Raw genomic sequence first — 14,033 nt, 5'->3', positions numbered from 1 at the left:
GATAGATAGATAGATAGATAGATAGATAGATAGATAGATAGATAGATAGATAGATAGATAGAGATACACATATACATGTTTTTCTGAGTTTGACAGCCAAGGGGAGGATAAGAAAAGGAAAGAAATGTTCAAGGTAAAACAGAAAACATTTGTAGTGGGGAGAAAAAAGGTAACAGAGACATAAGAAAATGAGTCAGTCAACAAGCATTTGTCAAGTTCCAATGTCAAAGGCACTGTACTAATTGCTGGAGATGTAATGACAAAGTGAAAGAGCCCTTGTTCTCAAGGGCGTTGCATTCTAATGAGGGATACAACATGTATATCCATGCTCATTTACGTATTTTTAAAAATTAATACAAGGTGCCTTTGAAAAGTAGTGGCCTAGGGTACACAGCAGGGTCACAGAGGAGACAGGAGGACATTGGCTTCAGGGGAGAGATGAAGGTTAGGCTTAGCAAAGACAAAGGGCACTAAATCCTCTCAAATGAGAGAAGAGAAGGCTACAGCAGGAAACAGAGTCTGAAATGTTGCATTCACACTATCTTGACTTACATGAGGACATTTGGTGAACTGAGCTTTTCTGGAGCTCCAGCAGACTACATCACCAGTATAAGCAAACCACATAAGTTAAGCCATATGAAGAGACCCTCTTGAAAAATGGAAATACACCACCTACAAGTAATGATTTGCAAAGACAACTATGCTTTTGTATTTATACAGTTTTATAGGCAGAGACAATTGGATGATTTTTAGAAGATGTAATATTCAACAAAGGCATCCCGCTGTCACAATGTGAATTTCATTAGTTCTTTATGTAAGAGACAATTCAAGAAATGTATTTCATCCATGTTTTTGAAAAAACCTGATGCTATCCACACTGATGAACACTGTTTCTGTTTGGATATTACAGCACTTTTGTGTAATGGAAAATTTCATAAACACTTGCAAGACATCTTTGTTCCCCTGGTCGTCCGCTACGTGGATCTCATGGAATCTTCCATCGCCCAATCTATTCACAGGGGTTTTGAGCAAGAAACATGGCAGCCTGTCAAGTAGGTACCCTAGTCTGAATGGCACCTCTGCATTCTTACACCCGACCTCGTGAGGGTCACCTTTCTTATGGCATTCCCTTCCCACATTGTTTGTTTCTTCACAGGAACATCGCCAACAGTCTTCCCAATGTAGGTCTTCCAAAAGTTCCAAGTCTGCCTCTTAATCTTCCGCAGATACCTAGCTTTTCTACACCATCCTGGATGGCTTCTTTATATGAGTCCACGTGTGTATCTTCACTTTTCTCTCAGTGGTGTGTTAGCTAGTGCATGACCTTGCCATGTTGTGTGCAGAAGTATTTGATGTGCATGGCATTTGTAATCATTGGTAGAAAAACACTACACAGTGTGTGTGTGTGTGTGTGTTACAGCTGTTGAGCTCAGCATAGAATATCAGTGATTAGCAATTTAGAGCATAAAGTCACAGCAATGTGATATCATTAATATCTCATTTTACATCAATGGAACAAAGGTCATTTAAGACCCAGGTTGCAGAGTGTGTACTAAATGGTATAAATACAATATTTTGTATTTAGCTAATGAGCAAGAGAAACTGTTTTCCTTTGGGTCCTTAGGCTCACCTTCCTCTTAAATAAGTAAATGACTTTTCTACTGCATGCAGGAAATTGTTTAAAAAGTAATAACAGGTATTTTTTTCTATTTTTGTTAAAGGTCCAGATTTAAAGATACACTGTCAGTAAAGAGGCTGTCATTAGCCAATTTGTGTAATCATTTTTTTGTCCTTCCAACATGCTGTCCACTAGTGTTCTTTATTATTTTAAAATTGTCCTTACGATTAAAAAGACCTTCTATAACTTGATGCACATTGCCCCATATGACTAAGATAATATAGATAGGCCTTTATCCAATGCCAGATCTAATTTGATAGGAAGGAAATGTTGCAAATCATTTTAATGTTACGTTATTTCTCTGTATCCCCACAACACACCAACAAATTCAGCAATATTGCATTGTGATAGGTAAAACAAGGATTGTTATCCCCATTTTAAAGATGAGAAAATTGAAATAAAAGATGATTAAATGATTTGCCCAAGATCTTTTCGTGGAATGACACCAGAAATCTGTCCTGTCTCCTGCTTTTCTAAAAGCCTGGGCATCTCTCCACTATCCCCCACTCTGTGCAAAGCAACAGTGAAGCTTATTGAGATAAGCCTTTTAGATGAAGACATATTTACAACACTTCCATAAGCTAGTGTCTAAACAACTGTGAAAAAGATAATTTGAAAAAAATATTTTGACAGTATTCTTGCAAGTTAAACATCATCCTTGTGCCCACAGGAATTATTAAGGTTTTATGTTACACGTGAACTTTTTTCTTACAGACAAAAAGCTTTGGGCTCTTTCTGTGTTCATGGTTCCCTTGTGTGTCAGTGTCTGTGCATTTGCAAGAATTACCTAGAAAGTGTATTGAATAACATTTCTCTAGACTTCTGGCATTTGCTAATGGGAGGAGTAATCCTTCTTTACTCCTTTCCTTTTTTCACCTTTCTTTGCCCTTAGTGCAAGAGTCTAGCATTTTAGATTCTTACCACTCCTATGAGCATTCTTCTGAGAAGTTGAGTCTTTATCAGTCTTCTCCCAAAACTTTAGCTAGAATGTGTGACCCTCTGAATCTCTTGTCTTCTATCCTTTGGAGTTCATTTTCTTTATCCTGTAAGTTTCAAGACACTGGGGTTCATGGCATATTGTAGCTTTTTTTTAATTGCTGGAATTCTACTTCTCTGAATAAAGAACATGCTTCAAAGAGTTGGCCACTATTATCTTTCTCCAGCAAGGTTATCACCATTAGATGGTTTGGCAAAGTTCCCAGAGCTACTCATAATGTTATTTTCTTCTCAAATTTATTTTTAAGAGGAAATTTTGGTATAGGGGACTAGCTAGAAACTGAGTGTTCTTCACTTTCATTCATCTGAGATACTAAAGAATGTGGATCTTAAAGGGTAGACTAACGGGGGAAGTAATGTCAAAGTAACCATGTCTAGGGGGTCAGTTCAAATGACTAGTTTTAAGGCAGCTTAGTCAAATGAATGCAATTAAAGGCAGAGAACTATTTCCCTAAATTGTGTGAATATTTTAATGGATAAGTTTATTTCTACTAAAATATGAAGACAAGAACCATGCATTAGGAGGAGCTCTTTATCCCCTCTTCTTTGTTTATAAAGTTCCTTGCTTTTCACCCTTTTGTTGTAACTGGCTGCCAAGTGTGGCCTTTCCTACTGGCATTTTTCAGGCACCCACCAAGGGATCCATTGTTCATAGTGTTTTTTAAATGCTCATAGTAACACTATGATATTATAGTTTAGACCTATGGAGGGGAGGGGTGCGGATTCTAAATGAATTGTTGGCTCTTGGAAGAACACATTTACATTTTGTCATTTTTTTTCTTTAAAATTAAACAAAACATCTATTTACTCAACTGCTTCCATAATTAGTCATGTTCTGTGGGTAAGGTCCTAATAGATCACCAAAGAAGAAAAAAAGATGTCAGAAATTATGGACCCATATTTTAATTGTTTGTAGTTATCAAGAGGTCAGTTTTCATTAGATTTTGTATATGTTGTACTATTGATTTTTGTGGGAATGGGCAAGAACAAATGCATTGCAATCAGCATCAACGAAAGAAATGTCCACATCAGCAAGATCCCAGAACTGGTATTTTGAAATGAAAGTTTAAAAAAGTTTTAAATAATTGTTTTAATTTAAACAAGTCCTCAAAGGAAAAAAAATCGTACAGAAATTAAAGTAGATGGTCTTTCCTACCACTTATATATAGTCCATTTGAAATACTGCAGTCATCAGTTTAAGTTACTTACTGAAAATGTGCAGGGTGCTTTTCTTTGTGATTTCCCTGCTTTCTTTTTACATTCAGCACAGAGAAAAGATAAATCTGTACTTATGTGAGCTTTTTGTTTTTATGGGAACATCATTGCAGTGTTTTCAGTTGTTTTGTTGGTCCTTTTGTTTAATGGTACATTTGGGGCATTGAATATGAAGGTGTGGGAGATACTAAGAGAGGAAGGTGCTATGTTCAGTATTCAGTGTTTTGCTATGATTGGTCCCCTGAGAAGTTAACTCAAAGGATACCTTGGCTAGACATACAGAGACCTACGAATTATTTGCAGAACTGGGTAAGAAAAGCACACTGAATAAGTGATAGGGCTGAGACTCTCTGTTGGGAAGAAACCAGCTTTTAATGAGCCAAAATGGGAGGTTTTCTTCTTCCTTTCTAGTTAGCTAATTAAGACATTTCCTAAATAATACTTGTATGTTTTCATAATTTGCAGCTTCTTATTTTATATGTTTTCAGCCATACCTTTATAACAATGATGGTTTTCCCATCGTAAATCGTTTTCTTAGGATCATATTATTGAAATAATTAATTGAAATTGTTTTAATTATTGAAACAGTTGCTGAAATCATGTTGACACACAAGCCATTATTTAGGGGAGATTTTTTGCTTTTGCTCTGATTTTATGGTTCAGTGTTTTCAGGAGAATTTTTTTTTTAGTTTTGAAAACACCCTCCTATAGAGTAACCATTTGTAAAGTCATTTAAGTACATGAAGAAAAATAATGGCAAGATGCTCCTACTCAAATATTATATGTACTAGTGTACAAATAACTTCCATACATGGTGTGAAAACTAGTCTGCTAGAGTCATTTACAATGGTAGTTAACACAAGCAAATCATAGTTCCATATTTAGATGTGGGGTTTAGAAGCACACACATTTTTTTTTCTAGTTCCAGAGCAAACTGAGTGTCATTTGGGTGTCAGATGATACCTTTTTTTTCTAACCAAATGATTCCCTAGTCTATAAACACAAGGAAAGGATTAGATGTATTGGCTGTAAAGGATTTCTAAGTAGGTAAAAATAATCCAGATTTCCCAGCCTGGGTCAGTGTTTGCATCTTTAATTGTTTATGCATGTTTCAACACCCAAAACTGAGAATTTGAAATCACCGTTCATCACATGCTCCCAGAGTGTAGATGTACAAACAGACCTGTACCGGTACCAAGAGTAGGTATCTTTGATACCTACAAATCTGTATCTTTGAATTATCTGGAACAAAGTACATTTATCTGACACTCAAGGTAATGGAATCTGATAAAGAATGTTGAAATTACTCATTCCTGTATGCGCGTGTTAGTTTCTTCATTAGTAAAGCTTTCTTGTCCATTTCACTTTCCTCCTTTATTTAGCTCCCTTAACGTCTTAGTTCATAGTCTTCTCTTGTTCACCTACCTTACAAGGAGGGTAAGGAATGCTTTGGGAAAGGGAGGATCAGTGATTTGACAGAATGGATTCTATCTAAGACAACGTTATGATGTATTTTATTTTTCCCTTTTTCTAGCAATGGATCAGCCACTTCAGAAGATCTCTTTTGGAAACTGGATGCACTGCAAATGTTTGTCTTTGATCTACACTGGCCAGAACAAGAATTTGCTCACCACTTAGAGCAAAGGCTTAAACTCATGGCCAGCGATATGATTGAGGCCTGTGTCAGAAGGTACAGGTGGCTTTTTGCTTTCTTCAGCATCTAAAATTCCATTTCTCATGATGAGAACCTGTTACACAGCTATACAAAAAGAAGGCATAAGTACATGGACACATCCTTGAGATGGAATAAACATACTTTGACCTTGGGGGTTCCTCAACTCTGGGGATGCGTGGAGTTGATAAAATGTACAGCATTGACCTGATGCCTTTTTTCAGGTTTGGAACAACTCCTCCCATCAGCAACAACTGCACCATATTAATCATTCCTGTTGCTCTTGTCTGTATCTCTCTGGGAATTCAGTGCTTTGCTTTCTCAGCGTTCTCCCTCCCGAGACATATGGAAAGGGGCTGTTAACTAGCTCCCTTATTTCTTATGTGCTCTTTCCATGTGCATCTTCAGCATATTAGACTGTCAGATAGCATTGTAAGCTAGCCTTCCCCACTGATTATGCTTCTGGCATCACTACTGTCCATCCACTTGCATTGTTGGTAACTCATCTCCAGGATACAGTATCCACTCACACTCTTCAAAATATAATTAAAATCAGGCTATGTGTGTACTTACAGATTTTTCCAAATATTGCTAAAACTGACCTTGTAATCTGTTAGTTGTCTTGAAATGAGCATTACATTCTAATTATGCAAAGACACTTATTACCAAGGCCATGCTTACAACATGTATAAAACAAGTACATTCTTGCCAAACATAAATGCTTTAGAGTTTTTCAGCTTTCTCTTTCATACGTTGATTTGTGGCAGTTTTTCCATTGGAATGTATTAGTGTAGAGAAGCATTGCATTTTGCCATTTGATGTCTTGCATTTGCAAGTCATTCAAAAAACTCTTAAATGGAGCCTTGAGGTTTGCTATTAAAAGGGCTTTACTTAATGTAATGACTAATTCTCTTCATGGCCTTGTGGGTTTTGGTCTGCTAAGTCAATATATAACCTTGAATTTATGGTAAAATATTACATTCTGATGCTTCCTATGAAATAGTCAAATAGAACTGCATTCTACTTCCCATACCATCTGCCCAAGTATATTTATTCTGCTAGTTCCTTATTTGCAAGTTTTCAGTTAGCATGTTTAATGTTGCTTTTACATTTTTCAAATCATCTGGGAAGTATGACAGGTTGTCTTACTCTGGATCCATGTTTTCATAAATAGAACAAGAATTGCATTTGAACTCAAGCTGCAAAAGGCCAACAAAACAACTGACCTACGCATCCCAGCATGTGTATGCACAATGTTTAATGTCTTAGTCGATGCCAAAAAGCAAAGCACCAAGCTCTGTGCCCTGGATGGAGGACAAGAGGTGAGTGAAATCGTGCATGTAGAAATGTAGAATCCTGGGCGAACTGGCAGTACAAGCATGCTATTTACAGAAGGTGTTCACTTTATTGGATTAAAAACAAGTTTTCCAACACCATGTATTTAATCTTTTCTTTCACTGGATAATTACATGCCCCTTTTTACTTTGTTCGTGTCATTTTCTTTTTTATTATCTGAAAATATAAGTCAAACTTTTTTAAAGTAGCCTTTGAATTCCAGGTAGGCCCCTTTACAACTTGGGTTTTCCCCGTCCACAAACTCTACTTTTTACAAACAAATTAGAGGGTTATTAAAGGACCTGTTTTGTTTATACAAATTAAACTAATGCAAATTTTGAATTAGATAAAAGCAAAGCAGCCACACCAAAAAACAAAACAAAACCCTATGGAATATCTTTTTGGCATAAAACAGTCCATTTTTAAGAGACAACTAGAAACTTCCTACAAAGAAGTGGAAACTAGTTGGAAAGCTAGATATAATTTTCCTTTCTTTACAGAAAAAAATGTCATGGGCTCTGATGTGATGTGTAGATTAAGTGTAGCATTGTATATGAAAATAAAACACCTAAAACTTTGCAAACCACCCTTATTGTAGTCTCTTCTGTGATTGTTTTTTGTTGAACATGTTGAGTGGGTGAATGTGAATGTTTTTCTGGGCTCATCTGTTGAATTTGATATTGTTTTGCTTTTTTTTCCATTTTAATTATTCTTTTACCATTTCCTTATTCTTCCCTTATATGTCCTCCTTGGTCTTTTTATTTTCCATGGCATGTTCCAGCTTGGTAGTCAGTGGGTAAGTCCCTTTTATTTCAGAAACCTGCTTTTTTCTTTTCATGTTTTAGCAATGTTTCTTTGTTAAATTATATGTACAAGTAGACATATGTATTAGTTAAATAAGTCAACTGAATCTATTTTCAGGTTTTTAGGGGTTTTTAAGCTAACTGCTAATATCCATATGTCAACAGCATGCCCCTCCAAAAAAAAACCTGAAACTTAAGTAAATCCTTCTATATTAGGTAATGTCATAGATTTCCTTAGAAGCTTTAGAACCCATAATTTATCACTTGCTTTATTAAAAAAAAAAGGGAAAGCCACTTAAGACAAAATACAAAGGCCTGTCCTATGATATTACAATCTTCATCTAGTACTAGCTGAATGGGATTAGTTTAGCATAGATGCTTAGTTAGTATGGAAATAGATTTATGAATTATTAAGTTTTTTTAAATAGTCCTCAAGTGAAAGTTTGTCCTTTCTAGATTATGTAATTTAATTAAAAATAAAAAGGGAAATAGTTTGTGTTTTCCACTGCTTTAATTTCATTTCATAGAATTTCTAATCCAACATTCCAAAGGCCCTGAATTAGGTAGATTTTTGTTTGTTGTTGAGTCATTCTCCAGTCATACCCAACTCTTTGTGAGCACATTTTGGGATTTTCTTGGAAAAGATACTGGAGTGTTTTGCCATTTTCTTCTTCAGGTCCTTGTACAGATAAGGAACTGAGGCAAACAGGGTCAAATGACTTGCTTAGAGTCACATAGCTAGTAAATGTCCGAGGCTGGATTTGAACTCATAAAGACATCTTCATGATTTTTAAGCCTCGTATTCTTTCCTTTGCACTAACTCCTTGCCCATAGATTTTTGATATGCTGTGTAACAGAGGTGGAAGATTGTTTTACAAAAAGTTATTTATAGAAGGGAGTCCAAGAGGACCCTACTTAGGGTCCCCAAAACCATCAGACATTATTTCTGAGTTTCATTGTAGCTTCAGCCCCCATCATTGATGCCACTTGCAGATCAGTACTGTCTTTTGACTTTATCTTCTTCTGAGATGGGGAAAAAAGAAGAGGGGGCTATGTGACGGGTGGAAATAGTAGGATCTCCAACAACGAATCACAAGCTGTCACTTATTCACAGCCAGCCTGTTTATGACTTTTTTTTGTCATTCAGTCATTTCAGTCGTGTCTGACTCTTCGTGACTCCATTGGGGTTTCCTTAGCAGAGACACTAAAGGAGTTTTCCATTTCCTTCTCTAGCCCATTTTGCAGATAAGGAACTGAGGCAAACAGGGTTAAGTGATTTGCCCAACATCACACAACTACTAAGTGTCTGAGGCCAGATTTGAACTCATAAAAATGAATCTTCCTGATCAGTACTCTATCCACAGTGCCACCTAACTGCCCTATTTTTGTCTTTATATGTGTATATATTATAGCCAAAACAACATACTCATAAATATCTTTATCTGGCTCTTTCTTTTAGAACCACTTTATAAGTGAAACCACTTCTTGGTGGGATTTGAGAGACCTAGCCTTATGCCAAATTGGGTACTATAACGAATAAGTTTTATAGTGAGATTTCAGGAAATTTTATAGGCAAAATAATGAAACATATGTCATAGCTAAAGTTTGCTTTCTGACTAACATTTGTGATACTGGAGAAATGATATGATAGCCGTACAATGTACTTCTATTCAACTTTCTGTCTCTTAGGCTGAGAGCTAAATAAGAACATTACTAGTTATTTAAATTATTTCATATTGTGGAAATACAAACATTTTCGTGTGCTTATGTCCTTAATCAAGACAGGAGTTCTTCAATTTATTTCTATTTTGTGGGGGGAGGGAAGGGGTGGCCAGAGAGTTACTCTTTCAACAGACAGTGATCATTTTTTTATAACAGGCAAATTTGTTAGTACAATCTCATTATAAAAACAATGTCAAACCTGTGGAAATGTGTATTAGGATGAAAATCTGACTTTCTGATATTGGCAATAGAGAACAATTAACAAATTTTTAATTATACTCCTTATTAAACTTATCTTCTTGAGACATTTCTTCTTTAAGTTCGAACTTCAACATTGATCCCTTTGTAATTCAAAATGATTTGCATTTGATTTTCACCTATTAGGGGCCTAGGCCCTGCAAACCCTTGTGTATACTAAATATCTTGCATATAGCAAATGCTTTAAAAATATTTGCCTAATTGAATGGAATAAGTTTAAATAAGGCAAAAAAATTTTAAAACTACAGTTGAGAATGCAATTACAAATGGAAATATGATTTTAAAAATTCCTGATGTTCACCTTTTTCTGCAGAATAATTTTAACCAGAATAAATTTCTTTGACCATAATTAATTTATGTATATTTACATATATGTGTGTGTCACACACACACACACACACACACACACACACACACACACCCCTGTAGTACAAACTAGCCCAATCCTATTTGTAGTTCAATGGGAAAGTGTGGTTTGTAGAAATTCAGTTGTATAACATTTTTGAAGCCCTAAATGCAAATATTGTAAATATTAAGTTGTTCTTGATAATCCTTGATTTATAATCACTTATATCATTACCTCTAATTGCTTTATCAAGCGAGAACTGACCAGGATACAAGTATCTCTCGTCTACTCATCTAAGTTTTTCAATATACAGATGCCTCTGATTACCCAAGAATCACATATTAAATCCCTTTATTCATCTCATTTTATAAAGCCATTAGCTCTTTCCATCATTATGGGTTCGATTTATTTGCTGCTTTTTAACATCTAATGTTATTTGTTGCTGTTCTGAAATCTTCTGTGGCAAGAGTACTAGACTTGGAATCAGGCAACCCAGGTTCTAATCTAGACCTACCTCTATTATTAGCCACTAACTATTCATGTGATCTTGGTCTAGGAATTTCATCTCTCTGTGCCTCTGTTTCCTTATCTGTAAAATGAAGGGAGGGAAGAGAGACTAGATAAACACAAGTCTCTTTCTTTAATATCATATAACTATGACAACTTCTGGCTTCTACTAACTAAAATCCTCATAAATATCAAAGAATTGTTCTAGTTAAAAATAAGTTCCTTACTTTCTTAAGAAATGATTTTTAAAGACTAGCCATGTTACAAATTATAAGAAAATTAATTTTTCTATAAATGGCACATAATTCGTACAGTACTGAAGGTGCATTTTAAAGCCTCATAACCATGCTGCAAAAATGGTACAAATGTACTACAGGATGAAGAGGAAGTTCACCCATAGTGTTGTTCCCCCATGAATTCAAACCCGCAGGCTTCCCCCCAATAAAATCTTCCTTCTTCATTCTGCGTGCCCAAAAACTGCTTTGGGGAGGAGTATCAGCTCTACCTATGGGATCTCCAGGAACTTACTAAGCGTGTGACTTAGGCAGAAGTCCAACTTAGATCCCAGGCCTTAGAAAGTGACTATAATGTTGTTTCTAAATATTTAGATATGAGGTATAGTGAATCCATCTGTTTCTGAATATACTTCAGTAAAAATTTTATCAGTAGACAAGAGTGAAAGTCTGAACTACATCAGCGTTAAAAGCTAACAGACAACACATTATTCCCCCACACCATAAGGACAGAGTCCTTGGCTGATGTCAAGAAAACTTCCTCAGAAGCTGGCCAGGAATTGTTACACCATGATTGCATTCCAGCTTTCTCATCCCTATTAGTGCAAATCCTTCTCTGCTTGTAAATTATTGTTCTGTTTTCTTAAATGACATGTGATGATGCAAGCATGTTCTGAAACCACTCAGAAGAGTGTTTAATAGACTGATTAGTGGCTGAATGCTCTTATCATGTGACAGCTGTGTGAAATGAGTCAGCAATCCAGCCTTGGCCCTCCGGGACAGATGTTGAGATCACAAAACCAGCCCCGTATTTAGAAACCTCGTTAGCCATCACAGCAGAAAAGCAGAGCATTCAATGGGCCGTAGGCATTCATCTGCCCTCAAAGCCACTTCATCTGACGATACCATCGGGTGAGGATGAAAGCACATTAATGGGGCAACATGGGGGCCTATCTTTCCTTGTGCTATTTGTTGTCAGAATAGAAGATTTCTGTCCCCACAAGTAATAACCCAGCACCTTTAAAATTCATCCCAGAAGTTGTGGCAAAACTCTTTTAAGACCACTAAACTGAACAAGAAACTGGTTAGTCTTCATTTCTTATGTGTTTTCATGAGAACAGGGAGGTGAATTGATGCTGAATTCTTTTGTTGTAAAAATAAGGCAGGAATTTTAGACAAGTGGCTGCTCCTTAAATTCTTTGTTCTCCTATCTAGTGAGACCCAGAAAAGCAGTAAAAGCCCTATAGGATGCTACCTTTACCCTTGACTGTATGATAAGCACTGTTTACCCCTAGAGCAGGAATCAAAAAATCTGTTTCTCTTCTTGTATAAAGAGGAAAGGGTCTCAAGTAGGGGCTGGTACCTATACCTATGAAAGGCCTAGGAAATGATGATGTCAGTTCAACAAGAAACTCTGAGAAGATTTTCATAGGATTTTTGGTATGGCCAAAACAAACCTTTGTTTTTAATTTTAAATCTATAACATAAAGTCAAAATGAAGATTGTTCCTCTTTGGCTATAAGTCTCTGCTAGGGGCTTCTATGAAATTCTTTATAATATTCTCCAAGTCTTATAAACAAAATTTTCTCTAGTATTGACTGGTGTGGTGGTGTGCTATAGTGGAAAAACTGACTCTAAAATCTGAAGGGCTGAGTTCACTCACCACCTTTGATGTTCACTTCCCGTGTGACCTTGGGTTAGATGAAATGAACTCTGAGGTCTCTTTGAACTGTAAATCTATGATCCCATATTGTTAACTTTGCATTACTCATTTAGGGAATTTTGTGCAATATTAACTATTAAACACTTGTCCACCTACTGAACACTACCCCCAGCATACCTGGGCCATCTCCACCCATTATCCAACCAAGATGTATATAGGGAGTTATATTATTATCAAATTATATTAATATGACTACAAGTCAAATATAATTTGAAAATAAATTTGAGTGAAGCATCATGGTATAGTAGAGAGCTGAACTTAGAGTCAGGAATACTTAGATTCAAGACCCACTTCTCACACATACTGGCTGTATGACCCTGGGCAAATTATAACCTTTTAGTGCCCCAGGAAACTATACAAATTAAAGATCAGATGCTGATCTGCATTAGAAGCATTCAGGAATTTTGTATATCAAGGTATTGAGAGGTCTGGGCCTGAAAAAGTTTTTGGAGAAATATTTTTATATAATAACATATCTTATTGTCAATAGAATAATATATGACAAAATATAAATTTCATGATAGTAGGGATTGATTCATTCTTTGTCTTTATGTACCCAGACCCTGACCTAGTACTTGGAACACAGGAAATATTTAATAAATGCTTATTGATCAACTGATTGAAATGGTCTAAAATCCAACACAAATAAATTTTCCATTATCTGATGCTTTGGGTTATCAGTTATTTATTATAACTACATTACCTAGAAATCTCTTTTTAAACTTGAGGTTAAATCCAGCTGCAATTTTTCTTTTTAAAAGACAGCCATCACTGCAAGGGTCTGTGATGGATTTTATCCTTTTGAATCAAAAAGGGGGATTAAATAGTATCTATAATGACTCATCTCATATTTGCTTTTAGGAAACATAGGGTCTGATTTGACCCAAAAGCTTAACCTAGAAAGATACTGCCAGGAACTCCTGGACAACGGTCTCTCAGTGATATTTGAACACCTTTTGGGGCCGTTAAATAACCCAATAAAATTATACAAATTGCAAGTTAAGGCAAAATGAGGATAAGTCAATAAGCTTTCTGTCAAGCCGAATACCAACAGCTGAGGTTTTGGGGTTTGGTTGGCTCCCAAGTCCATTGGACTGTTTCCAGTTGAGTATCTTTCTTTAAATCCATCGTTGGGTTGCCACAGAAAATATAAATCCGTAGGCCCATAAGAAATGAAATAAGCCTTGAATCCATATCCTGAACCCCTTTTCTAATCCAAGCTGAAGAGTAACTACAGTCAGAGGCTGGATTAGTTCCCTCTTACTTGAAGAGACGCCAAATCTGAGGGAAGGGGGTTTTATGAAAAGAGAGTGGCAAAACATGAGATGGGCAGCAGAGTCTATTTACATAAACTCACCCACCACCCAGTCAGCTTTACAACTTTCAGCTTGGGGGGAGAAGGGGGCGGGCCCAGAGGAGGAAAGAAGAAGGATTTTTTTATAGCAATTTGGGGACGGGTGGGGAATGGCTTCCTTGGCAAAACAGCCTTCTCTTGAATAGTTTAGTTGCTGGGGGCCTAGGAAATATATTCTTGTGAGGGCTTGC

At 36.2% G+C, this 14,033-nt stretch overlaps 1 protein-coding gene across 3 annotated transcripts in view; it reads left to right on the top strand.

Annotated features, from left to right (window-relative positions):
- CADPS2 (calcium dependent secretion activator 2) overlaps nt 1-14,033 on the top strand; it is a 729,035-nt gene that overhangs the window by 631,860 nt on the left and 83,142 nt on the right. The window contains exons 19-23 of one of the 3 annotated variants that reach the window (XM_069087107.1): nt 911-1,052; nt 1,157-1,276; nt 5,424-5,579; nt 6,736-6,883; nt 7,678-7,692. In XM_069087107.1, the coding sequence (XP_068943208.1) occupies nt 911-1,052; nt 1,157-1,276; nt 5,424-5,579; nt 6,736-6,883; nt 7,678-7,692 (581 nt within the window). The remainder of the gene's footprint in view (nt 1-910; nt 1,053-1,156; nt 1,277-5,423; nt 5,580-6,735; nt 6,884-7,677; nt 7,693-14,033) is intronic. The other 2 variants (XM_069087108.1, XM_069087109.1) reach the window with 2 other exon arrangements.

This window comes from Petaurus breviceps, unplaced genomic scaffold (assembly GCF_028583685.1).
Source record: "Petaurus breviceps papuanus isolate PSGF00001 unplaced genomic scaffold, PetGlider_PUasm1.0 181, whole genome shotgun sequence".
Taxonomy (NCBI): Eukaryota; Metazoa; Chordata; class Mammalia; order Diprotodontia; family Petauridae; genus Petaurus; species Petaurus breviceps.
Note: the sequence above shows the minus strand (reverse complement) of the source record. Positions and strands in the feature narration are given on the sequence as shown.